This window comes from Poecile atricapillus, chromosome 11 (genome assembly GCF_030490865.1).
Source record: "Poecile atricapillus isolate bPoeAtr1 chromosome 11, bPoeAtr1.hap1, whole genome shotgun sequence".
Lineage (NCBI taxonomy): Eukaryota > Metazoa > Chordata > Aves > Passeriformes > Paridae > Poecile > Poecile atricapillus.
In genome coordinates this window covers 20,381,136-20,408,656 of record NC_081259.1, presented here as the reverse complement: position 1 = coordinate 20,408,656, position 27,521 = coordinate 20,381,136, and the positions used below count along the sequence as shown (strand labels likewise).

The 27,521-nt window shown below is 39.0% G+C and overlaps 1 protein-coding gene across 4 annotated transcripts; it reads left to right on the top strand.

The window, feature by feature from the left end:
- The first annotated feature begins 426 nt into the window (after positions 1 to 426).
- On the top strand, positions 427 to 27,521 carry RAB8B (RAB8B, member RAS oncogene family). 4 transcript variants are annotated; one of them, XM_058846774.1, is made up of 10 exons: positions 427 to 623; positions 16,865 to 16,925; positions 17,951 to 18,011; positions 19,409 to 19,486; positions 19,903 to 19,992; positions 20,787 to 20,852; positions 22,929 to 22,979; positions 23,453 to 23,477; positions 25,821 to 25,893; positions 26,346 to 27,521. In XM_058846774.1, exons 1-9 carry the CDS (start codon positions 500 to 502, stop codon positions 25,868 to 25,870), a joined length of 606 nt encoding a protein of 201 aa, XP_058702757.1. In that variant the 5' UTR covers positions 427 to 499; the 3' UTR covers positions 25,871 to 25,893; positions 26,346 to 27,521. The 4 variants fall into 4 exon arrangements, with proteins under 4 accessions (XP_058702757.1, XP_058702756.1, XP_058702753.1 ...); XM_058846773.1 differs by having other exon boundaries at positions 25,821 to 27,521; XM_058846770.1 differs by lacking the exons at positions 25,821 to 25,893; positions 26,346 to 27,521 and adding an exon at positions 23,608 to 25,641.

The window sequence follows — 27,521 nt, the reverse complement described above, 5'->3', positions numbered from 1 at the left end:
ACTCTTCTAGAGTAGATATATTGTTGCAGAATACCCCCGTTTCCAGTGTTACGTGAGACAGCGTGAAAATAATTTTTGTGTTGTGTGCACGAGTTTCTTTCTGAAAAGAAAGAAACCTGTTGCCTAGGGCAACTTCTGAGGTCACGCATTAGACTCATTTATTGGCGATGTGAAAGTATTATGCCATTATTTAACGTGCCACTTGCACACATAATCACACGACTCTCCTTACAACTCCTGCTACGTTCGAGAGAGAATTGAGCCCCGTGGGACGCGGCCACGCGACCGCGCAGCGACAGCTCCCCCCTGTCCCTCAGTGGGTGCCGGGCCCACGGACCACAGGCCCCGTCGGGCCCGGCGGTTCCGGCGCCGTGACGCGGCCGCGGGTCCGCCCCCGCCCGCCCCCGCTTCCCTTCCCGGCCCTCCCGCTGGATCCCGCCCTCCTTCCGTCCCGCGTTCGCCCCCTCCTGCTGCGGCGGCGAGCCGAGCCCCGGCGAAGATGGCGAAGACTTACGACTATCTGTTCAAGCTGCTGCTGATCGGGGACTCGGGCGTGGGCAAGACCTGCCTGCTCTTCCGCTTCAGCGAGGACGCCTTCAACACCACTTTCATCTCCACCATCGGTGAGGGGCCGCGCCCGCGGCCGGGTGCCGCCATCCCGCCGGGAGAGGTGTCCTGCCCGGGGCCGAGCAGTGAGGGAGAAAAGCGGGGGGCACCGCCCGTCTCGCCGCCCGGGGTCGGGGCCGCGGCCGAGCCCCGTGCGGGACCAGGGGCAGCGGGAGCGCAGCTCGGCAGCGCTCGGGGTGGATTGTCCGTCAGGGAAGAAGATGCCGCGGCCCTGGCGGGGCCCGCAGGGTGCGAGCCGCTCCTGCACGGCCCCGGCGCCTGCCGTGCCCGGCCGCAGCAACAGTTGGGCCGGGCCGGGCCGTGATGTGCTGCCGCCGTTGTTGCGCCCCGCGCCAAGCCCTCAGCCCCTTCCCGGGGCCATCGGAGCCCCACGCGGAGCCCGCAGCGCTGCCGGCCTCTGGTACAACGGCGGCTTCTTGGGCTCTCCCGTTGTGGGGCGGCTCGTGTTTAGGTGCAAATCTTCAGAAAGTGGTGGAGAGCGGGGGTTGCTCGAGCTGCACAGTGGCAGTGACCGAGCGCTCTGGGCAGGTGGTTCAACTCTGAGTTCTTCCCTCCTCACTTCTAATGCATGTGTGTACTCTTGTTGTTCTTGAGATTTAGAGTAGTTCTGCACGAGCTCCTCAGTCGACTATGGAAGTCCCTTAGTGACTAGGTGGAGGAACCTCATCGACGAAAGTTGAGTTTTGTCCTAAATTTGATTATGAAAAGAGGTTTGCTTCTAAGCTTCACTAACCTTTTTTAATGACAGTGAGGTGTGATATATCGAAACAGGTTGTTGTGACTTATATTTTTGTAAGATTTGTCTTTTTTAAACTACTCTGCTTAAATAAACATAAGCAAAAGTTTCAGGGCCTTCACTGAGGTGGAGTTGAATTGAAACAACTGTGTGGCAGGACTGGAGATTTATGTTCAGCTGCTTGTAGCTGAGGTCACTTTTAAAATTAAGTACATTGTTTTGGGGATGAAGGGGGAAAGTGCAGTGGAGGTTACTAGTATTTAGGAGGGAAAATCTAATGCTGACTTTAAAAAAATAACACTAAGAGAACGAGTAGACTCTCTTTAAAATAAATTGCATTAAGGTAAGGTGAAATAGTGTGTAATTTGTTTTATATTACTCTAATGCCCTATCCTTTTCAGACATTTTATTGTGCAGAACTTGGTGTACAAGGAAGAAACAATCTTTATTTAGGCACATGTGATTGACTAAATTAGGTGTGGTGTCATTTCTGATGCTCTAAGAACAGTTTTTCTGCATTTTTCTGGCACATTTCTTTTCTCTATGCAACCATTTTCAAAATGCTGTATCAGTAACACCAGCTGATTAAGGCCTGAGTATCATTTTACTTCAACAGATATTATTCTGTACCTGTAGTAAAATAAAAGGTTTAATAAACATTATTAAATGCTGTATCATTAAAAAAAACCACCTACTGTGCTACTTCTTTATACTTCTAAAGAGATAGCTAACATAAATGGGTGTGTCTGTCTTCCAACCATTTTCTTGATATTTCTTGAACTGCTTAGCCCTTGATAGATTTTTTTTTTCCCTCACTGATTCACTTTGAAGTCTTGAGGACTGTGAACATGCTGTTGTTTTTTCTTACCTTACTCAGTAAATATAGGATTTTCTCTGATTTCCTTCCTTTACATTTGCTTCTGCAAGGGCCTTATTTTCAGAACGAGTCAGCTTGAAGAAATTTACTGATAACTGAGGCATATTTATAATTCCGTAAGTAATAGTTGTGATTTCACAGTTATGTATTCCTTCGTATAGTTCCAGTCCCTTTTTATTTTTTAGAAAAGAACCTCCAAACAGGAAAGTTGACAATGCAGGAAATAGTGAAACTGTTTATAAAAGCGCTGACCTATGCTTGAATAAAATACTTGGAGTTTTTCCAGTCTTCCTTGCATATTGCATGTATTATTTGTAGGTCTATCATGTGGCTGTAATCTGTTCTTGAAGATGTGCTTGCATGCCCTTTCTCTGTCTTTTAGTGGCTTTTCAAGACTAGCTGGTTTTACAGTCACAACTGGTCCATCTGATGAGCTTGGGGTAATTCCGTTTTTAACAATTCTGCTTTTTTTTCTGTGACTGATAAGTCATAGTTAACCATGGTGTGGAGGGAGGCACAAGGATGCAGCGCTTTTCCCAAACAGGCTGCCCTGCCCGTTCAAGTTTTAAGGTCCACAGATTAGCATTCCTCATTGAGTACACAGTTTTCCTGGAGTATGAGCTGCCAGGCTGTTTGGTTTGTATGTTCTCCATGATGAAGTGGATTCTGCAGTAGGATGGTAATTATGATGTGTCTTCAATTAACAGTGATATTTATTAGTATGTGTGATATTATGTGCCCTCAGTTCTCTGGTGTGTCTTTGTTGACGGGATCAGACTTGGTTTTACTGTAGAAGTCTAAGAAGGTGTATGTTTGAGATGTGTTGACATCACATTTTATTGTTTAGTCATATGTGCTTACATGCTGTTTGTGAGTGAGGTGAGTCATTTAGATGTTTGGGGGTTTTTTAACTATGGTGGGGTTAAATTTTTGACGGTTTCAACTTTTTTTTTTAGATTTTAGGTCCAAAAGTTAAAACAGTCTCTGTTGCCTTGATGAAAGGGCTCAGATCATAACCAAGTACCAGATAACTTCCTTATAATTTCCCTTAAAATTTCACTCCTATTGTTCTTTAGTAGTTTAACGAGGGTTAAACTACAGCACTGCAATTACCAAAGCAATGGAAACACTTCCCAAAAGGAAAAAAAAATAAAGTAGGAGGGAGATATGGAAATACTGTTTTCTTATGGAATAGTTGTTTTACTTCTCCTCGATGCTCATATTATAGAGATAAGTCAGTAATGAATTGTAGTTACTTTGTCATTGTGCATGGTATATTCATGTTGTACTTTGCAGATTCCCTTCTGTTTTGCTGTCATGCAAAGCATGTCTGTAAGGCTACAACATCTATGTAGATTGCTTAGAGATTGGGAAATGCTTCCTTGACTTTTCCCCTTCGAGACTTTGTTCATGCTCATAATCATAATCAACGTTGTACTTCTTCAGACAGCAGGGACTTCCAGCCTGGTGTCCTGTGGCCAGCAGTTGCATAAGTGTGATAAAAGTGCAATGCATATATATTTATAATTCATCAGACTTATTTTATTCGTTTTTTGGGTGACTGTTGATGCAAGAACCTTTTTCATGTCTTTGTCTTCACTACCTGGCATAACTAATACCTTCAGCAGACTTTGCTACCCATTATGAGAAGTGAACCAGTGATCTTTGGGTTATTCAAAGCAACATATTTTCACTCTGTGAAAGCACAGATTGGCCTTAAGCAACTTTCGACATGACAGGTCCTTGCCCTTCAGCAGCTTTTAATTTTTTATACAGGGCTGTGTAGCCCTGTTAGAATTTCTGGAAGGGCTGGCAAGACAAAACTGCTGTGGTCCCTAGTGAGGATCAGCTTTTCACTGTGAACATGGGATAAAACTTTTTTCAGCGGGGGTGTGTTATGTAAGGTTGTGTGTTGTTTAGTTTGCTTCCTGAGTGGAAACTTCTGCTTTTGCACACTTTTACATGGAAAGTAAAATGCAGTTGAGTCAGCTCTTTTTCATACTTAACAAGTCCTAAAGCAAAACTTATCTTGGAATATCTCATGTGCATTTTACTAGCAGTTTCAGTGTGATACACAAGAATCAGAAGCATTAATTTAGCGGTTTCTAAGTATCTTAACTTGCTGTTCAAGTAGTGCTGTCTGGTAAAACTGGATTTAGTTTATCATTTGAAGTAATATGGTTTATTTTTTGCATTCAGCTTTTTTGTATCAACTATGAGAGTAGAGTCAAATCTTTGTAGCTGATAGCATTTCTGATTTAGTACAAAGGCTTGCTGACAGAAACAAAATTTGTTGTATTTATTTTTTTAATCCAGGATGATATCAGTATTTGGCAGGAAGTTGCTCACAAGATAGTACTGTATCTGAGGGTTGAAACCATTTGTTGATTTTACAGAAGTAACTTTTCCTTAGTCTACATCTTCCAAAATAGGACACCACTCTGGCAGGCAAGCACGGGTGTGCTGACCTTTGAACACTTTGATGAAAATCCTTTGTCAAGCAAAATTATCAGCTTCCCTTTTGCGGTGTAATTTCCATGTCTGTAATGTGTAATGGAAATTGTTTTAGTGTATTCAGGTCAAATCATGCCTCATAAAATATTTCTGTTCTTCACTGTTACTTATTTGTATGATGGATGAAGGACTGGTTGTTTCTTTTTTGGGGTTTGGGTTTTTGTTACCCACCCTCCCATTAAGTTTCAGCATTTCCTATCCTTATTCAATAAATTTCTTTTTGGCTTCTCCAGATGGTCAGAGCTGTAGAAGAAAACACATCGATGATAGATGAGCAGGGAAGGGAAGGCAGGCAGGCATCAGGAAAGCATTGTCAGGAGTACTTTATTAATGGTCATTACTACAAACAGATTGTCATCTGGACTTAGAAGTGACTGAGATGAGTTCAGTCACACTCAGGTGGCATCATTACATGTATCTACAGAGTGAAAGTGAGTTTTCAAGGCTTGTAGGATCTGGGACTAAGGTATCTCTTTAGGACAGGGTTTATGTGGAATAGAGGAGATAGTGTTGTGGAGGTGAATGCAAAAGTGGAAGAATGATTCTATTTTTCAAGGTCAGTGGTGGGTAGTCAGCAAGATGATATCCTGATGTTGAACAGGAAGTTGTAGCTGAAGGTATTTCAGATTAAAAGCATTGAAGTTTGTGTGTCGTGTAACTTTAAATTTGATACTAACACCTAGCTGGTAGCAAAGGACATCTTAACTTTGATTTTCATCTGCTGGTGAGGTTGCATTACCTTACTGTAATCTGCAACAAGCCAACAATGGAATTGAAATTGTTTGGCTTTTATTAAAAATGCTGCTGCAGCTTTTGTGTTTCATGTTTTACTCTGAAGCAGTGTGGCAGATGTCTGAGTGTTGATGCCTATTCCTAATTGGCAGATGGAGGTCTGTCTTGGTTATGTGTTACTGGTTATTTGAGTGACGGGAGGGCAGTTTCGAGCTGCTTTTGTGACTTGGTTTGAATGCAAAGTTAAGAACACAGACTAACTTTGAATAAGGATAGGAACAAATGTCTTGGTTGATGCATGCAGGCTTTGAGAGAGGTATTGAAGACACAGCTTTTGTTTGGGAATTTTTAATGTACTTTTTAGGATGGAGTTCCTAGATCTTCTGGCGTATGGCATCCTTTTATCAGAAATACATCTTGGACTGTATTACTTCAGGATTTAACTGAAATTCATAATAATAAGAAGAATAATACATTGCTGTATTAATACATGTGTTTATAATGATGCTTTATTTCATGTTTTGTGGTAGAATTTAGGTGGTTTTAATTCAAAGGATATTATATTACCTTTTATCTTTAATTAGATATTATGGTAGCTTAAGTGTCAAGTCATCAGGCTGACTAGATATATAAAATAGCTGTGATGCTTTTCTAACGTGGATAAACTAGGAGTAATAGTAACATCAGTGAAGTTGAACTGTGTCAGGCTTTTGTACAGGGTTAGACTCATAGACTCAGGATATCCCGAGTTGGAACAGACACACAAAGATCTAATCCAGCTCCAGACTGGACAGACCAAGTGCCCAAGCTGCTCCCCGTAAGGCTTCCCATCCAGACACTTCACCATCCTTGTGGCCCTCCTTTGGACCCACTGTCAAACTTTGTATCTTTATCTTTCTTTTACTGTGGGACCCAAAACTTGATCCAGAGGCTTTTAGTTACCAGACTTGCAACTCAAAACTTAGGTCAGTAACTTCATGTCCCAACAGAGGTTGCAGTGGGTTGTAATTTAGTGCCTTTTAGAGGGTTTTTGACCAGTAATTGCATCTAATATCAGTTTAATCTTGTGGTTTACTATAAACTTTCCTTTTAAATGTAAGCTGTGACACTTTTGATTAGATTATACATAGTTAAAAGCAAGTACTGCATGTGTCAGGCGGCTTCTCTTCTAGGGAGTACAAACAGTTGGACCAAATTTAGGATGTGTTAATTTTGCTGCCATCACGCAAACTCTTCTGCTTTGGGCACCAGAGGGAAAAAAACCCTGTTGTTGCATGTCAGGGGCATCCTCTTATATGTATGGCAACATCAAAGAACATGTCAAGCAGGCTGGTCACTAGTAAGAGTCAGGCACCACATTTGGAGATTGGGAAAAACAGGCTGAGTGTAAGAAAATTGGGCAAAGCTGAAGTGTCTGTCAGCCAGGGAACACCTAACACTGCTTCCCCTCACCCCACATCTCCCAACAAAATCTTCCTTTCTTTCACCTGCCAGAGAGCAATACAAATATCCTTTACTGTATCAAAATATCTTGTCTTTATGGTGTGACTTCTGCTGGGATTAAAGATGGAGTATCTGTGTCAACCCGAGCATGGAAAGGAGAAAGAAGATACAGTCAGAGTAGCTGCCTGGGAGAACTTTTCTGGCTTAGCAGAAGTGGTGTAGAGAAGAGTACTTGCAACATGCAAAGCAGGGAAAGCAGATGAAGAAATTTAAGAATTAATTGCAATTAATTCATTAAAAGAACCTTGCATGATGTAGGAGAAGAAAACAGCTATGTGCCAGAAAGACAAGTATGGCCTTTCTTTATAAGTTAAGTGGCTGTACCTGTTAGTATAGGTAGTAAAAACCTTTCAATAAAAGGCCTATTTTGTCATTGATGTAAGAAGTTAAAACAGCCCTTTTTCTCTGATGTCCTTAACTTCCCAAACAAACAAACCAAAACCCCACCATGCTTACTTATCCTCATGGATATGGATTTAAAAAGCCTCTGATGAAAATGATGGTTTGGGGCTGATGAGAGTGCTGTCTATAAAACTAACTTCAGTAACTTTAAACCTTCTGCTTTGACTCTTTAGCCTGATTTTGCTGTCTCACTAGGTACTTTCTACCCTTGTTTCAAACACTGCTATATTTCAGACTCTAGCCAAAATGCCTAGATTAGATTATTTATTTTAACAAAGATAATTCTTGCTGGTTGAGACATTTTGCTTTTTTTTTTTTTTAAAGTCCCTGGTAATACCCATGTTCTCTGTACTTTTTCTTCCAGTGTAAGCAGGTCTGTGCCCTCTAAAGTGAGCAGTGTTTGTGTATTCCTATAAAACCTCCAAACAGTTCATCACTTCTGTCTTTACAGAAGTAGTCACATGTAATTTATATGGTCTTTACAATGTGGTGTTTGCAGTGTTCGTGTGTAGTTTATGCTGCTCAAACATTATCCAATTTAACTAGTTTTTATCTCTGGTGCTCTTGTAGCATCCCTCAACCTATCAAAAATGTTTGGCAGTCTGAGTTGTTGGGTTGTAGCAGTGATCACCCGTCCATACCAACTGTTCCCACGGTGTTTTCCATGCCTCTGTTAAGTCTGCAGCTGATGGGATTTGTATGTGGTGCCAGTTGCAGGCATGGCTGAAATAGAAGGTACAAAGTGCATGATTTGAACTGTGTGAGGGCATGTTATCTGTAAGTAGTCATGGACTTGCCAGTTCTTGCTTTGCTCTGTGAATCCTGGGATGCTCAGTGTGCTCTCTTTTCTTGTAGCACCTCTTCTGTTTTAAACAAACAAAGTTCTGGCCCCCCAAAATCTTTATTTCCTCACTCTGAATAACCAGTTCATGTAGAGCCCTGAAACTTTTAAGAGGCTTTTAAAATGTTACCCACCGTTCCCATGGAAGTGGCATCTCCATTTCTCACTGGCCAGATGTATGGATTTACTAGGAACAAAAATTAGGGAACAAAACCAATCCCAATCTTATTGACCTGTTCTTATTGTCATAGCTGAAGCTTGGTATATGAGTAATAAACAATGAAATTTAAATTGTGGTGGCAAGGGAATATTTTTATAAGCCATTTTTTCAACCTTTTGGATTCTTAAGATGGTAGCTTTGGACAAAATAAGCATTTTCGTCTTTTTCCTGACAGCAATATTCAGTTAGAGTTATTTTGGTTAAAGACATAACTTTCTATGTTTTCTACACCTACAAACAGACATCATTTACAGGCAAGAGATTCAGGATCATTTTTTCCTGTTCTTTGGGGGTTCCACTTTGGGGTCAGGGTTTTTTTTGTGCGCCTTTTTTTTTTTTTTTTTTTTTTTTTTTTTTTGTCTTACCTATTAATTTATGCTTTTGATAAGGACCAAAATAAAATTAAGGATGATTGCATGTCATCTTGTGTTAAGCACTGGACTTCTGAAAGAAGAATCAAATTTTTGTCTTCATAAGCCACCTTCTAGATGGGGAAGTCAGGTCTTCTTTCCCATTTAAGCACATGGCAGAGGTTTTTTTTCATGTTGTTAAAAGCTGTACACTGCATATCCTGGAGACCTGAGGGAAAGAAGAGTTTCAAAGTAGGTGAGAGATGCACAAGTCTCCCACAGCTGCATTACAAGTTGAGTGAGTGTGGGATTGGGTCCCTGGCAGTTCTCTGCAGCTGTTTCTCTTCCATATGTAGCCCTAGCTAGAGTGTGACATGCAGAGCAGTTCCTGCACTGCCACGGAGCTGCAGCTGCTGGGGCCATAGCCTGCTCCACCCACACTGGATCCACACTGGATCCACACTGGATCCACACTGGAGCTGCTGGCAAGCTAATTGTGGGTTATCTCTGAGTCTCTGCTAACTAGGGCTTCAGTTTAATGCCTGGTTCAACAGAGTGTGCTCTGCTACTCATAGGAGGAGAGATCTGGCTGGGAGTACCTGTGCTCTCAGTTGTTGTTACAGATGGTGGCAAGCTGAATTATGGAACTCACACAGATGAGTGAGTTAAAAGGAGAAAAGGATTTGGTTTGTGACACCTGGTCCTGGCAGTGCCTCCCCCAGTTTCAGCTGTGAAATTATAGCCTCAGTTCAAGTCTGTTGGCCAGTTTTAATATTTGCTGCTCTCCAGTTGCATGTTGGCTTGAAAGGAATATGTTCTCTAAGAAACTAAGTTAATCCATTCCTCTTAGAGATAGGCAGTCTATAAATAATCCTTAAAATAAATGCTGCCTGAATCAATAGTACAATTTTAATGTATTTAAAAATTATTTTAGATGAAACTGAGTTACCATCAAGTGTAGCCTCTCGTACATTCAAAATAGAATGAGAGGTAGACCATGGGTTAATTTCTGTGCACTTTCATAGTGTCTAGATTGTAAACCCCAACATATATTCTGCAGGGACTCAGACCTTTTAAAGTTGGACTCTTGTGACAGTTGATAATTTCACTCATGTCAAGTAGTATTAAGTTTCTAGTGTTACGTTGTTTTGTAGTCTTAAATATTATATTGAGTATTTTGTGTTTAAAATCATACATTTCAAAGGTTGCTCAAAGCAATCTGTAAATTGAATTCAAAACACTGAAAAGAAAGTTTCAGTGTTCAAGATGTTGCAGTGCCCACGCTGAAGCACTGCAGTGCATAGCTGTGGTGGCAGAACTCACAGGAGCACTGGTGTGAGCAAGTGGCTAAAGAGCGCTGGCTTCAGGTCTTAGTATGGTAATCAGATCACACTGTAGGCCACTGAGCTGTCAAAAACACGGATGTTTCGAAGGTTGGTCTAATTCTGTTGATTATAAATTGCATTCTGAATCCCTTGTTCTCTTGTAGGTAAAAAGTAGTTTGCCTTAAGAAAGGAAGCTTAGGGTGGCAGTTGTGCTATAACTGAGGGGACACAGAGGAAGTGGCATTTTGCTTGGCACCCTGAGCATTGAGCTGATCTTGGTCATAAGTCTCAAGGCCTTAAGGGCAGGAAACTGCCTTAGGTTACACATGTACATGGCATCCCAATTCTTTATTGCCTTACCTACTTTAGCCATTTGTATATATTTGTTTTGCCAGTGTCTAAACTTTGAGAGCCTTTCTGTATTAATAACTTCCAAGGTGCAAGATGCTGCTGTGTGCCTCATTGTGTGAAACACTGGTATTGGGCTCTTTGTGCAGGTGAAAAAAGGCCAGTTAACCTGAAGGAGCCTATTCAGCCCACTCCAGATTACTAGTGTGTTGTGGATTCTTGTGGGCTGCCCAGAAAGAATGGAATACAGTTTGTCCCTTTAAGTTGTGAAAGAGTAACTAAAAGTGGTTGCACTTGTGTTTAATTCTAAAATAATTCATTTTACAACTTTTGAAAAAATGTTGACCTTTACCCTGGTGTGGTGTTTCATGTTAGTCTGATGTATTTTTGAATGGGTGCAATAAAAGACTACTGTCTCTTTAATTTACATACTGATACAAGACATTGCTGAGATCATCTGAAAATTCTTTGCAGATATTATTAGGGACTAAAGCTAAATGTTCAAGTTCAAAATGATTAGACTTTGTTCTTTTGTATGAGGCTGTATGACACACTGGTATGTTGCAAGGATTCTCTACCCTGCCTTTTACAGTGAACTTGACTCCTACTTTGTCATTTTTTATTTTCACTATAATTATTCTAGGGGTATTAATTTAAAAATAAAATTCTGAAGCTTCATTTATCTACCTTTACCTCAATCTTTGTAGATTGAGACAGTATACTAATGTAGCACAAGAAAATTTTCTCTTGAAAACCACATGAAAAAATAATTGTGTATTTAATCCAAACCCTGCAATACCTCTTGCTGAGAACAACAAAAAAAGGAGTAATCTCTGGGTAAGCCTGTGGGCAAAATCTGTGAGAACAGATTGATGTCCCTTAGCTGTTGGATATATATGAAAAGAATAAGTTTCTGGAGTATTGGTCTGTAGGTCTCTCCATGGAAAGTTATGAAACTCTTGAGCTCTGCTCCTGTGTTTCCTCACACAACTAGTGTGTGATCAGTGCTGGTGTCTGGTGTGTGTCACCTGGTGGTGGTAGAGGTGTGACAGGGCCCTCAGTGCTCACAGCCCCTCCGAGTGTAAATGCACTGGCAGGAGATAATGCTGAAACAGCTGCTGTGTCTCAGGGCTGTCAGAGTCCAAACACCGTTGGAAGGATGAGCAGGACAGCGGCAGCTGGGCTATAGGAGCACTGCTGTTTCCCAGCTCTGCTCTGCAGCTTCAGCTGCTTGCTGTTTGCAAGATGCACTGCCTATAGGGGAAGAATTTTCTGAGTAATTCTCTCCCAGGGTTCAAAAAATGAGGTGAAGCATATTGATTTTCAGTTATGTGCCTCTTGTCACTTCCTTTTTTTTTTTGAAGGTAAGTTACAAATCTGTTTGCTTGGTTCAAAGTTGCTTTTAATTCACTTAACCCAAGTGACTGCAGAAAATGTTTTTCTTTCTTTTTGTATATCTTAAGACTCTTACATGTCTTGCAGTAAAGAATTTGTAAGATGTTCTCTTTTTCCAGCTCAGTCCATTGAAAAAAATCAAAACCCCAAGACCTTGCATATAAACCAAGTAGGCTAGAGAGGATCAATGCTGTAAAGTTGGATCAAGCCTAGCTTGAAATTTAATGCATAAATTCCAATTTCTCCCATGCTGATTTGCTCAAAAGGGTAATGAGACTTTGTACCTTGACTCCTTCCCCCATCCTTTTTATTGTGTTCTAGGTCCAGTGGTGGTGAGTGCCACAAAGTTCTATTTATCACAGAATCCCAGTTTTTAAAAAAATGGTTTATTTCCATTTCATTTTTCCACTCTTACTTCAAAGGAGTAAGGTAAAATTTAGACAAATAGGAGGACAGCTTCTTTAAGAGGGTGAGGCTTTTATTATATGTAGGTCATGCAAAACAGTTCCTTTTTTTTTTTTTAATAAACTGTGGTGCATCTTTTATGTGTCTTTGATAGATGGGACTAAAATAAGATTTTTCTAGCAAGCTAATCTGGTATTAATTTTTTCGCAGCTTCTTTGCCAATTTTTATGTCACTGACTTAATATATAAGCCAAAGAAATTTTAAATAAAACCAGAGGGTAAACAAATTAAAATGCTAGTACATTGAACACTTAAAAAAATAAAAAGTATTGATTTGTCAGAGATGGAATAATACTCTGCTGGGCTAGATATACAGGCTAGTGTATGCTATCAGAGATTGATGTTTATTTACATCCTGAATTGTGCTGATTTCTTGCTACAGCTGCACATATAAGGTCCAACTGCTGTAAACCAGTGTTGAGTGACATGAAAAATTAATTTAAAATACTGGTGAATTGGGTAATGAAGGTAAAGATTTAGAATTGTAGTATTTGCCCACTGGTGCCAGGATTTTTTGTTTCGGTTTGGTTTTTTTACACTAATTTGTATGCTTCTTTTCTGTCTGCCTTTTACTGCTTGTAGAAAACATTCAAGAACTTGGCCCTTCCAGAAGCATTTTGCTGAGCAGACTGAAGTCTCAAGAAACCTTTACCTTCAGGAATTATTTTCTGGTACAGTTGGAACAGCTTACTGGCTCCAACCAGAATACTTCAGTTTGGTTTCTTTGGTTTCTTTGTGCTGTAGCATTTTCTGCAACAGCAATTTTGTTGAAAAAAAGAAACAAGACAGTCTGTCCAAGCAGTGGTACTGTGTAGGGAGAAGTTGTAGTGGAGTCCTAGCTGGAACAGATACTGTAGCATGAAAAACCTGAGATATTGGCTCTGATGGCTACAGGGTTAAAATCAGGGTGAGGGGAGAACAAAAGAGTAACAGTGATGCCCAGAGAGTAAGCTACTGTTCTAAAAAGTAAAGTAACAAAATTAACTTTTTCAGCCTCCCTGCTCCATTTGTCCTTACATTCCTCTGAGAATTGCGTCAGGCTAGTTTGTTAAGGTTCATGGTAGAAAACCACTGGTACTGGAGTTGGAAAGGAACTGTTTCATATGTGCTGTTGGGCAGTCCTGGATGTTTACTATTGTAGTATTGTGAACTCTTTGTAATATTTCACAGTGTGTCTTTAAAATTATTGCATTGCAGCTTAATTATGGGTAAAGTCTGCCATGGGATGTTGGAATAAGAAGAAACTTAGCTGGGAAGTGGAGTAGGGGAAGAGGCAGTGGCAGGAGAGCTTTGGGATATAAGATGGACATGACTTCTTGGCTTAAACCAAAGGAGGCCAGGTGAGGCCAGTGGCATTTGGCTGTGTCACTGACCAGGCATGCCCTGAATTTTATTAGCTTTGCAGAGCAATGCAAGGTAGACACAACAACATACAGCTCCCGTGGTTTTGTGTGGCACTAACAATGCTGCCCAGGGTATTCTTAGACAGAGTTTTGTTGGAAGCTATGGAAGCAAATACCCTCAGAAAAGTGAGGAGAGAGGTTGCATCCTTGGCCTATAGTTAGCAAGGATCTGGAAAGGATTTTGAAGAACAATAAGCCCTCAGCTACTTTTACCCCATGCTGCAAGGGAAATGCAAGTAATTAGAGCCCTAACTAATGTTCAGATTGGACATTCTGGGTTCTGTCCTTGCAGAATGCAGGTTTGTGGTTCCTGCAACAAATGCTTCTGTGTAGCTCTGACCTAATATTTACTGACGTGCTAGGTGGGCACTAGTGTGTCAGACTCTCATGTGACAACTCTCCTTCAGCAGTTAATTATCCTGTTAGCATTTGCACTCTTAAGAATTAATCTGAGTCTGTGTTTTCTAAAAGCTTTTAAAACTTGACTTCCGATGGACATCCGTATGTTTCTGGGCTTTTTCTCCCTGCTGGGAGAACAGCATTTCATGTTGCATTTTAAAACTGCAAGCTGTGTGACCCTTTGCAATCAAATTATAATCAAATAATTCACAAATAACTCCTCTTTATTTGGCTCAAGTAACTTTTCAAACTTTAGTATCCCAATGTGTGACTGTGCAAAAGAAGAATGGATTAACAGCAATCTTCTGTCAAGAGTCAGTGTTGAAATGCTATAGTTGTTGCAGTGTTTTATTTACATGGCATAATTTCAATGTAGCTGCAACCAGATCGTGGTTTGTGCTTAGCCGTGCAAGAACACTTGGGCGGAAGTGGCAGCACATGTCACCAGGCTTGTTCTGAATGTGTGTAGCTCACCACTTCCTCATACTGAAGTGAAAGAACAAAAGAAACATCAGTTTCTAGTTCATTTTAACCTCCAGAAAGTTACAGTTGCAGAGATACTTACAGCCTTTCCCTCTATATTCTTTTAGCTTTGAAACGGATCTTGGAGAATTTTGGTGAAGTTCATACTAGAAATCTTAGGTTCTGGGAAGATATTTTTTGTGCAGGTCCTGACTTCTAGAAGTCATCAAAGGAGAGGTTGTATAAATCATTTCAGCGTTTCAAGGGAAATAAGTAACCACAAGAAACCAGTCTGTGCAAGACCTGGCTTGGTGCACATGGGAAGCCTGCACTGCAGTCTGGAGTCCTCAGAAAGCCACCCCTACAGGAGTCTGTCACTCGTCTCTTGGCTTCTGTGGTTCACAGTACAGGCAGAATTCTCTTTAAACCACAGCAGTCTCTGAGTGTAATTTTCCTGACAGTTGTTTCCTAAAGCTTCAGGCCTAGACACAAATGAACTTTTAAAACTGATTTAATTTGCTGTTGCCATGATAAAATGCTCCTTACAGAGAAATACGTATTTGTGCTTTATAACCTTTGAGGCCAAAACAGAATCTATTCAGAGCAAAGGTTATTTGTTTTCAGACCTGAATACAATTATCTGTGATTTCAGCAGCTGTAATTGCACCTAGTTAGGAGAAAAGTCTTTACAACAAGCGAGGCAATATCCTGTTCAATGCAAAATAGAAACACTTGCCAAACTTATATTACGAAGAATATGGATTTTTTTGAAAGTGCATTTAATTCTCCTGTCATTTTTCTTAGAAGAGTGGAAATTAATGCAAGTATGTTTTTTCCTGTAAATCTACCAGTGAATCTTGTGAAATTGCAATTGTACTAGTAATCATAGCATTTTAAATTAATGCAATTAATTTAATGTGCTGTTTAAGTGCTGATGTGATATTTTTGCTCATAATTTGTATTCTAACTGATAAGCTGAACTATATATCCATGGCACATTAAGTGGCCAAATCTTGTTATTTTCAGTATATTAAAATAATAATATTGCATGTGAGAAGAATGAAATTCAAATAACTAATGAACATCGATATTTCATATTCAGTTTCTGCTGTGGTGTAGTAAAAACTCCCATAGCTTCCTATTTAATGGATGGGTAAATTCTTAAAGCTAGAAACAGCATTTTTTCCAGTTAGGATACTCCTGATAATTGTCAATTAAATTGCATCTTAAGAAAGCTTATTTAATTTCTTCTAACTTACCTCCATCTTTTACAAACTACAACTAAATGTCAAGTAACTATTTAAGATGCAGTGAAGAAAAAATGGGCAATTCATTTTCATAATAATTAATTTGGGACGGTACTGTCACATGATTGAAAAATCTGGCAGTTGTGGAGTAGTGAGGCTTGAGCAGTCTCAATTTGACCTGTGTCAAATAAATACAAAATGTGTCAATAAATACAGATTTAGAGATCCAAAAGTTAAAGTAGTTAGGATTAAGGCTAGTCTTTTTGGAAATCCATTTCACCCCTCTAAACCTTAAAAAGGCATTATTAAGCCCTTCTGAAGTATTTTTTTTCAATATTTTTTGACAAGCTATGGCTTAAAATCTGAAATTTATTTTCAAAGTAAATCTGAGAACTGGTGGATACCATGTGGAAGTATAAATGGGAAAAAGAGAGAAGTGTTTTCTTGATACATTTTAGAGCGTCCTAGAAAATCTTAATTGCTCCCAAATGAGTATTCTTGAAAAAGGAATCTTACCTCTCCTGTAAGTATTGCCATTTACTGTGATGTCTGATTAGATTGCATCAAACATCAATTTTCAAAAGTAGATGCTGGCTTTGAAAAGGAACTAAGGGGTCACAGGATGTATTTTTAACTCTGAGCCAGGGGTACCAGGGAATTGACTTAAACTGCAGGGACTGCTCAGATGTTCAGGAAAAAAAAAAATACACATTCATACTAGTGACCTTATTGGTGTAAAATGGAAGGATTTGGAGATCAAGTCTTCCTCTCATGATCTTGACTAACTAGTAGTGAGTCTGAGTTTGGCCTGCTTTCACTGTGCAGAATAGTTTATCCTTGCTGTGTTGGATGCAGCTGAAAAGCATTGTGCATTCTCAGCACTTCCAAATGTGTGGAAGAAATGGCAGCTTCAGAATAGTTCTTTTGACCAAGTTTGCCCTTGCCAAATTGCCAGAAGGAAACTGAACACTCACTTTTCATTAACTGCAAAACTTAGGAATGTCTCTTTCTCTGGCAGGAATCGACTTTAAAATCAGAACAATAGAATTAGATGGAAAGAAAATCAAGCTACAAATATGGTAAGTATTCCAAAGTAATTCAGGTTTTCAGTCACTTTGAAAAAGAATACTTCATAGCTTTTGAGTTTCAGTGTACCAGAAGTCTCATATCTTTTATTCATTGACTGTCCATAAGGTTTATGCTTTCTTCTGGCTTGCCCTTGGAGTGGTTCTGCTTCAGTAGCACTGGAAATAGCCTGTTCACATGCAAACATTACAGTAATTTCCTATTTTATCAAAAGCTGTCCTCTTAAATGTGATTTTAGCTTTTCTGTGTGGAGGAGAAATATTAACTCAATAGCTGTAAGCTAAAATATGCAAGCCAATAAAATCTCCTCTGGTACTTTGATACCTGGCTGTGCTTGCCAAAGCATGGATGAGTAAGGCTCCAATTCCTGCGTGGTGGCTTAGTAGAAACTGAGTCTCCTGAGCCAGAATCCTTGTGACTAAGGAGGTGCAGTACCAGAAGTGGCTGATAAAAATTTTCTGTCTGTAATATAGGTTAAAAAAGCTGGGTTTTGTCAGGCCTTTGGGGTTCAGCTCTCCTGAGGAGTGACTGGTATCCAAACACTTGGGTCTGCTGGTTCACTCACAGACAGGTACTGCTTTCAAGTCACCCAGGACAAAACACCAACACACTAAGGTGTCGTGGCTGATCTTAGCAGCAAACTGTATGTGACAGTGCACTATCCTGAAATATTTTATTGCTGTGTGTTTTAACTTCTGTTTAAGACTTGGATGCATCAGAGCTGGGGTTGTTTTTGTTTTTTTTAATTACTGGAGAGCAGGCTGTGTGGTGCTGGGTTTTATTGCTTGCATGAAAACGGGTGTTTTTGTGCCATGTTTCTGGTGCTGCTCTAACTGCTGATGTAAGGCAGGTAGCTTGGGAGTGAGGAAACTGCTGAGGGCTGAAGAAACTTGAGCAGACAGCCAAAGGTGTGTTTTTCCTAATGAACAAGTATCGATGCATTGTTACTCTCTTTAGTAAGACATCTTTAAGTACAGATGAGGGTAAAAAAAATCCTTTTTTTTTCACTGAATTGTAGGGATACAGCAGGCCAGGAGAGATTCCGCACAATCACAACAGCTTACTACAGAGGAGCCATGGTGAGTGCTCACACTTCAAAAAACCTAAACACAACTAGTGGAACTGGTTTGCTGTTCCTAAGTTTGTGTCATGTAAGTCTTCCACTGGAGGACTGAATAATTGTGGCTTGAGATGTGGGAAATGAAGTTTGTGGTTTGGTTGGGGGTTTACTGTTTGTTTTCCCTTTTCTTAAAGGTGCTGGTACTCTGTCTAGGCCTGTTTTTTGTGATGGAAATTCCAGCCCTATTGTCTCCTTTAATATAATTAAAATTTCTGCAGATTTTAATAAAATAAGTTCTCAAGCTTTAATCAGATAGGTTTGGGTTGTTTTTTTTTTTTTAATGCAGTCAACCCCTTTAAACACTTTAAGTGTTTCAAAAAGGGATAATGAATTATTTTAATATTAAAAGTGTGTTTCACTGAGTTGCTTTTCCTTCAGCCAGTAGATAATGCAAAGTCTGGGCTAGAAATACAATCATCTACAACACTTACGTTTTCCTCCATTGAGAGTGACTTGAAGTCAAGTAATTGACTTAGAGCCTGCACCCTTGTGGTACAGTGCTTGTAGTGGTTCTTAATGCTATGATTTGAGATATTTTATATTGGGACACCTTTAATTTTGACTTGATGGATCCTCCCTGTGCTGCTATTTTAGGTTCTTGCTGCTTTGTGTGAACAGATCTGTGACATTCATATGCTGTGTGTCCAAATAACTCCACTGTTACAGAATAACAGAGAAATAATTATGATTGTGTCTCTGTATTAGAGCTCTCCAGTGCTTAAAAAGGCTTTGGCAGTGACCCGGTCTTTTCCCCAGTCTATGGCCAAGGACTTTTATTTGTCCTATGAGGAATGACTGGAAAGGCCTTAGGAAATGGAAGTGAACCTTGCAGTGTGTCCTTAATGCAGTGGCTCTGTGGTTTCCCATGCCTTGCTAACTGTTGAGGTCCCATGCCAGTGTCTGTACTTGGAAAGTACAGTAGTTGGCAAGTCTGTAGTTGGAAAGAGCTAAAGCTTCTGAGAGAGCCCCAGAGGTGAAAGTGTCTGCTGGTCCCAGCAGATTGGAGCTGGTAGGTTTGATATCCTGGACTGCTTAAAGCTGCTGCACCTAAACATGACTTGAACTGTAGAGTCCTGGTTGCTGGTATACTAAAATTGCTAAACTTGCCCTGACTATAGGCTTATAATTAAAACCTTTGTATTGGCAGTATGTTTGACCTCTAACGGTGGCAAAAAATGTTAGATAGTAATATTTTGGGAAAATTCCAAGCCATGACATAACGCCTTGAGAAAAGACTTATTCACCTATAATCCTATGTTGAATTTTTTTGGAACTGTAATTTAAACTACAGCATACATTAAAATAAAAAGCCAATAGTACTAGCTCATCTAACTAGATTTTCCTAACTCTATTTAGGGAATTATGCTAGTGTATGACATCACAAATGAGAAGTCTTTTGACAACATAAAAAATTGGATAAGAAACATAGAGGAGGTAAGTGCTTCTCCATTTTATGGTTTCCCTCGGACAAATGAAAATCAAGTAATCAATCACTTCCATTGCAGTAGCCAACAGTATATGACCATGCACCACTTACAAGTAGTGTGTACTCTGGAAATGTACTGTGTTACTTTTCCAGAATAGCCAAATGCCTGGGCATGTGTGCAACCTGCTACAGAGCTCATGGCACGCATTTGATCTATTACAGTACACAGGAAAATGTAATCTAGGAGTATTTATTCCTGCCTATTTTAATATTGCTTGTTTCAAGAGTCAGTCTCTCTCAGTAATGCCTTTACATTAGATAATTTCTCTAAAATAAAATAGTCAGTGTGGAGGAGTTTGACACACAAGTTTCTTTTCAACAATAATGCACTTTGTTCCTGAGAGATTGCTGTTTCTTCTTCCAGCATGCCTCTTCAGATGTAGAAAGAATGATCTTGGGTAACAAATGTGATATGAATGAAAAAAGACAAGTCTCGAAAGAAAAAGGGGAGAAGGTAAGATTTGGTAACTCGTCCTATTTAGAAGCCTACTTCTTGTAGGCTTCTGGATGTTTGGTCTGTTTAGGCATGTGAGAGACAATGGATCTCAATCCTCTTGTTTCAGAAGCTTTTTTATGTATAGGATGCCAGGTTTGGGTTTTTTTGTTTTTGAATAGCACTTAACTGTCTTCAGGTTTGAATAAGCTTCGTGGTATTGTGTGAGGGCAAGATTCTGTAAGGAATGTTGACCTTTGCTACAGCATGAAGTATTCTAGATCTCACTATAAAGTTTTCTGTATAGTTTGACCATGGTATACTCAATTCACCGTTGTGGTTACTTATTTTTGTTATAAGAGTTGTTACTAAACTTAAGCAATTAATTAGTTGTTCTACAGAACAAACAAGTGAGGAAGAATACTACAAAATCTATTGTGTACAGCTGAAGTAGTCTAGCTGTTGGTAACAGCTTATGGGATGATTGTATTGTAGTTATCTGGTCCACAATCTGTATCAATAAAGATTCTACCCTAATGTTCTTTTAGAGCATAAGTAAATATTTTGGTGAGAAATTAATGTCTTTTCTTTGTTTTGTTTTGACTGTGTGAGGGTATGACAAGTTCTAATACTTTGTCTAATTGCCTTTAATGTTCTTGCAAAAGAAAATAGAAGTGAAGCTTGCTTGGTTTGGTTTTTAAAGCTTGTAGCATGCAGCATCTATTCTGTTATGAACCTGTTGTGAACCTACGTGTGAAACATTTCTTTTACAAAGGAGCTTCAAAACCACTGAAAATCTTTAACCTCTTTTCCAGTTAGCAATTGATTATGGAATCAAATTTTTGGAGACAAGTGCAAAATCCAGCATAAATGTGGAAGAGGTAAGAGATTGGTGCTACACTTAGGTGTTACTTGAATTACTCCTGTGGAGGTATGCTTCTTGATCTGCTGAGCTTTTTCACCTGACCTGAGGTCTGAAGTCCCAGCTGTGCTCCTGGGCCTACTGCTATGATCCAGCTGTTTCTGCTTTTCTGGTATTGTCTGGAATTGTTTTAAAAATTTGTGTTAGTGGAGTGGTTTACTATTACTGTAACAAACAGTTGCTTTAGATGTCTGTGACTTGCTACTTAAATTTCAAATCCGTTTGGACAAGGAATAGGTGTAATTTTAGAACAGTGCCTTGTGCAGGAAATGGGATTCTTTACTTTCAGGATAACATGCTACTGTATCATGGAGCCGTCAGATTACTGCTAAATACGTGCTGTGCAGATGAGGCTGAAAATTTGTGTATTAACCTGGAACACCAGGTCATAAGCTCATGTTAGAGGAGGAAGAAGATTCACAATGCTATTTATAGATTTATAATCTGTTTTCTTGCAAATAAATTTTGTATTAAACCCACAAGATCTCTATGAGAGCATAAGGAAATAGAGTCAGAAGGAGGAGTGGCCCAAGACCAGACTATCTTACTATAAATCACTTGTGTCATCTCAGGGAGGGTGGGGGGAGGATCTGAACTATATAAGAAGTGTGGACAAAAAAATAACTGTATCAAAAGCCAGTTAAATTAAGATTTATTCATCCAATAATGTAGACTTGTGTTGTGCTTATACCTAATAATTTAAAAGTTTTTCTATGAGATGGGTACCCTTTAAAAGTCCTGCAAACACCTACTTCATTCAGCTCACGTATCTGACAAATTGACTAGAAACTGAAGATCTTGTTACTTTAAAATAACAAGAGGGATGTTGTGCCAGCCAGGCCCTGTTTTTTTTCTGATTGCAGGGTGATTGTTATACAGGATAGAGTTAGAATGGACTGATCTGCATCATGCTGCACCTGGACTAGCTTGACATGATTTTCAGTGTCCTTGTGATTCTTAGAGCAGACACTGAAAGTGGGACCATGAGGAGTCAATACCAGAGTGGAAACCTGAGATCCTCTGGAGGGTTAACTTGGTCTGTCATGACATGGCAGTTTCATTTTACCCCCTGTATGTTATGAAATGCACAACAGTAGTTTGTGCTTACTCCAAAATGTTTGTCTCTCTGGATATTTTTTTTAATAGTCACATGAATGGTGAAGAAAGCATTAAAAAATGCAGCTGGTGTAGGCATTTGGCAATCACTGATGATTTAGTTTACTTTCCACCAAGTACTTCACTTGCAGAGAATTAGACAGTTGTGACATTTTTGGGATCGGAAGTGAATTAATTTATTTGTTGTGATTTATTTACATTAAATGAGTGCCTGTGTTTGGCTATATTTCAAACACAATGAGAGGGGAAGTGTTTATACCTACGTTCTGGAATTGTCCATAGATTATTAGGGTCTCCAGATAGCCTAAAGTCTTGCTTTTTCCTGCTCCTGGAGAATTGAAGAATTTTCCTGCTACAGAAGTTTCTTTGCTCCTTCATACACTGAAATCTGGGATACTGAGATTTTCCAGAGTAATTTTTCATGGGTTTTTGTTTTGTTTTTAATAGACATATTGGAAGCTTAAATAGCCTTATAGATAGTCCAAGAGTAAAGCTTTTGGAGGGCAGAAAACAAGCTAACCTTAATGTGAATTCCTGGCTCAAACCTCTCTGGGTTCCTAATTGTGAATGCACAGTTCAGTTTGAGGGGGAGATAAAACCATGATTGGTATATGCAGCCTTGTCTTCAGCTGATTTTTCTTTCTCCCCTCAGAGGTATGCAATGGGAAGGTCTGTTCACTTGTTTCAAAGATTGGCAAGATGGAGACTAAAAATAAATAGCTTTTTCTTCTAAAGCATGTTTACTGAAGTTTTTAATATACAGATATTGTACGTCGACTGTCTTGAAACTCAAAGTATTCCTAGTAGCCTACAGAACACTATATTATTAGTGTGTCTGGCTATTCCAAATTTATCATGTTCTTAATGTGTCTTGTGACTAACTCTTGTTTGTTTTTCCTTTATTTTCACTCCTCACCAGGCGTTTTTCACACTTGCACGAGACATTATGACAAAGCTCAACAGAAAAATGGTTTGTATTTCCAGTTAGCATACAAACTAGATACAGTGAGAGGGTAGCTATCATAATACTGAGTAGTAGCTCTACCAAAAAACTCTTGGGGATTACATTAGTTACTAGATCAAATTTGAGCAAAGAGTGATTTAGCATGCTTTATTACACATCAGTGCATAACTATTCATTATTTTGCATGAACATTAACATTGGGTGACCTGAAACTGATGTGTTGTTCCAAAATGCAATAGTGTGATCTGTGTTTTATTATGTTGTCTCTTCCCCAGCTAATTCTTGGGATTTGAATTGTTATGTAAATGTTTTACTTTTTTTACGAAGTGATTAACAAAGTCTGGTTAACTGGGGAGCTCAGATTGCGTCAGATCTCTACTCTGGTTATTGCCTTGCAAGGGGAGGAAGTGGGGAGGAGACTAGGAAAGCTAGAGGTACTATTTTCTGCATTTTATGATGTTGACACTCTTCTCTTTCAGAATGACAGCAGTTCATCAGGGGCAGGTGGGCCAGTAAAAATAACAGAAAATCGATCTAAGAAGAGCAGCTTCTTTCGATGCACGCTACTTTGATGAACTTCTAATGATAAGACTGCAGCACACTTAGAACCTTTTCTGCTTCTTTGAAAGCACAGGGTCACAAAGCCTCAGAAATAATACCACCAAGCTGCTGCTGAGAGCTTCATTGAACGTAGACTGCGATACACAAATACCAAGTGGATTTTGCTCACTAAGCTTATTGACCTGTCAGGCTCTTCTTTCTCAGATATGGAAGCTATGAAGTGGAGACACAAATGCAAGATTTAACTTGTTTTCCTTTTTTACTTTCTGTTTTATTGCCTGTTGCAAAAGCTGCTGTTTCTTTTAACTTTGCACATCCATATTGGCCTCTTACTGCCTGTTACAGCACAATCTTACATTTGTATTTGCACAGTTTGACTTGTAAGTAAGATTATTAACAGATTTGTGCACAATTTTCTTTCTCTTTTTAAACAAATTTATCTTCAAGCAGAAGAGCCAGGGGAAAAATTAAGTCTCATTTCCATTATTTCCTATGCTGTGTACTCATGGCCATGCAGTATGGATGTTGTTGCTCTAGTGATGAGAATTACTGTAATAATTGGCATTTAACAATTTGTACAGGTTTTGTATCTTAGATGCACAAATCTGTTTATGCAGAAGCTATGGCTTCTATTCTGAATGTAGTACTTTGCTTTTCTTTCTTTACCAGACTTAGCAAAGTTGTGTTCTGAATTGCCAGTCACTGTCTGATTCACAGATGCACCTTTCAGTTATTTGAATAAACAGTGTCTTTCCTCACTTAACTTCCCTTTGTTAGCTCAGACTGTGTGCTCCTTTTTTTTGTTTCTTGTGAGGAAGCATACTCTGGATTTGAAATCCATAACCACAAATTGGCCTCATCGCTATCACTTAAGTGGCTTGTGGAAGCTGAATGCATGAGTTTTGAGTAACCTCTTTGTGGATTCACTTGTTCAGAAATGACTGCTACTAAAGGTGACTTTCATTTCTACTCAATTCTAAGGATAGTTCGTTAATGTCTGTAAGCATTGGCACTAAGGAAGCCTCACATTAGGGTTAAAATGTACTCCTAGTTATGCAGTAAATGCTGAATGTGTGTCTTTGGTCTGCTTGAGCAGTTGTTTTTTCATCAGAATCTGGTACAGTGACCTAGACTGTTAGAAGCAGAGGTGAAACATAGTTGCCTTTTTTACTCAACTGAGCATTGTATAACTTAGTCTTTGTTCTACTACTTTTTTATTGTCTTCTGAAAAATTTCCTCAATGAGCAATTAAAAGGTGCTTTAGTTTTGTTGGTGTGCCAAATGTGGACCATTGTAAGCTTTAACTACAAGTTTGTGTCCAGCATGTTTGCTGTTAGGGGATGGGTGTGTTCTGTCATTGTCAAAGGAAACATCTGACGTGCTTGCTTTTGCTTTGCTTCGTTGTCTGGAGTTGTAAACAGTGAATTAGTTGTTAGCACAGATAACCATTTTATTGTGTCAGGTACTGAATTTGTCATCTATGGCTCTGTTCAAAACAGCTTGAAAGTGAACAGGCCAGTAGTGTTAGTTGTAAAGCTTTTGATTTTAAAAGGTTTAACCTTAGTAGCTGGTTCCATCAGGTTTTTGGTGGTTATCAGCCTGTCCCCACATGTAGTTTAATGGAAGTAGTTCTAGATGGTGGATCTCATAAACTGCTGTTGCTGCACTAGAACGGAGAAACCTTCATGGCAACAAGGTTTAGTGAAAAAACAAAGCAACCCTAACTGCTCTGTTGTATACCCTTTACTGCTTTTCTTGGACAGGCTTAAGCAGTTACGTTTTCTGTATGGTAAAAAAAAAGTGCTTCTATACAGAAAGTGTTGTGACACCAATTATGAATGTTGTTTATTTTCAGTAATTTACCTCTGACTTATTTGGTGTCGTAATACTTTGATTTTTATCTCAGGGGTTGTCTGCAAACCAAAACTGACATGTTCTGTGTTTGGCACTGTTTACAGAATGCTTTTTATTTTTTTTCCTGTCTTCACTGTGTGGTTAAATGTTCATTCAATATTAGTCTCCATGAACTTCCCTTTGAAAGAGCCTGTAAGTAGTAGAGTCTATGAAGTGCTTCTTGAAGCAGCAGCGAATTGGGGTATCTGCTCTGTATGGGGGAGGGTGGGAGGGAGAAAAAAAACTTGCTATTTTCTTACATTTAGCTGTGCTAAAGTGTACATAAATGTGAGGTAAGACCATAGGAAATTCACTTTATGCATGAGAAAGTACTGCAGTAAATATTTCACTTTGCTTATTGTTCGTGTACAGTTCATCTTTTTCTATTTGTAGAAGAATTTAATGCAATTTTGTTGTCATCTGCTGAAACTGAAGAATTCTAATTTCATGTGATCTTATGGATAAGGTAAAATGCAGATTTCTTTCTTTGTCTTTGCCCTCACCCCACTTCTCCAGCAGTATTAAATGGTTGAGTGGCTGCACTTTATCAGTGTGCTAACTTTTGGTCAGTAGAGACCTTTTTGTGTATACAGTCTGCCCTGTCAGACATGGAAAAATGTGCTGTATCTTAGCATGCAAATCAGCTGTATGTTTTACTGGGATATTTTAGATATGGTTTCCTCTAGACAAGCGGGTGATGATACGTATGTTCTGCCTATGCATCAGATGCTGGGTATTACAGGCTTTTCTAATATCACTATGATTGTTTTGTGCAGTCTCTGTTGTTACTTTGCTCAAGACTATATAATCTTAAGTTTTGAAGGACTCAACTATACCTCAGTCAACCAGTTAGTACTCTAATGAAAGTCATATACTTATTATTCATTTAGCAGCAGATGTATTTCTTTTTTCTTCCAGAAATTGCCATTAACCTTTCGGGAAAGCAGACATTTTTTTGGTGGATTTCAATAAAACAAAAATGCTGCTTATGCTTTGGAGTTTTAGGAGAACTTTCCCTCAGCCCCATGCCTGTGCACTATATCTTGACCAATATTTTTCTAAATGATTTTTTAAAAAAGCCAAGTGAAAAGCAAACTGGTCTCAGTGCTTTGCAGTTTTAGCTTTCAGTCTGTGCTCAGCAAAACATGCACAAGAATTTTTTGTTGAGTGTATACAGAATATGTTTTTGACCTGTCTGGGAGTTCTAATATTGCTAAAGCTTAAACCACTCATGAAACCTAATTCAGCTCACTTTTCTCTTTGGGGGACTGTCTTGAAAATGCTGATTGACTTTTCAGATCTGTAGTTCTTTTTACAGAAAATATTTCCTATTGTGACTTTCTCCTACTAGTCTGCTGAAGTTAAGTGAATTTTGTGGATCATTTTCACAAGTGAATAAAGAAGTCTTGAATCATATCACATTAGAATATTGTGAAAGCATAATGATTTGAAAGTCCATCAATAATATGTAAAATACATAAATGTGTTATTTGCGAAAATGCATCTGTTGTTTAATTACCTGTTAATGTAACAGAATTTTTGCAGTGTTAAACTTGCTAAGGATTGGTCTGTAGGTGGTAATAGGTCTTTTTTCTCCTCTGTTCATTGAACTGCTTATACCATTCTTACTCTTATAAATAAAACTTGTATTACTTTCTTCAAAAAAAAGCAGAATTTACATTGATTTTTCTTGTTTCTGGTGAATTTAACTATTTCAGTGCATTCCTATGGCCTTACAAGCATTTTTGCAAATAAAACTTCAATTACCATTATTTTAATGCTATATAGCTACTAAATTCAGAATAAAAAGTATAGTCCTTGAGAAAATGCTTAATTTTGAAATAGAACTGTTCTGCTGTGTGTGTTTAAGCACATTTTACCTCTGGTATAAAGGTGTAATGTGAAAAGCTCCTGCAGATAAAAGTGAACTTGTCATATGGTTAACTTGTAAACCTAATCATTAAATGTGTATTGATGTATATAGACAAAAAAACCCCAGCTCCTAAGAAAACCTTCATAGTCCAATAGTTTTATTATTTCCTGTGAACTTTTTTACAATGTGTGTCTCCAATAAAAGTTACATAATGAAAAGCA

Bases quoted from the DNA above. Each gene is read 5' to 3' on its own strand.
- RAB8B (XM_058846770.1), top strand. From the start codon at position 500: ATGGCGAAGACTTACGACTATCTGTTCAAGCTGCTGCTGATCGGGGAC. The intron at 16,926-17,950 runs GTAAGTATTCCA...ACTGAATTGTAG, and splicing joins AAAATCAAGCTACAAATATG to GGATACAGCAGGCCAGGAGA. The intron at 22,980-23,452 runs GTTTGTATTTCC...CTTCTCTTTCAG, and splicing joins CAAAGCTCAACAGAAAAATG to AATGACAGCAGTTCATCAGG.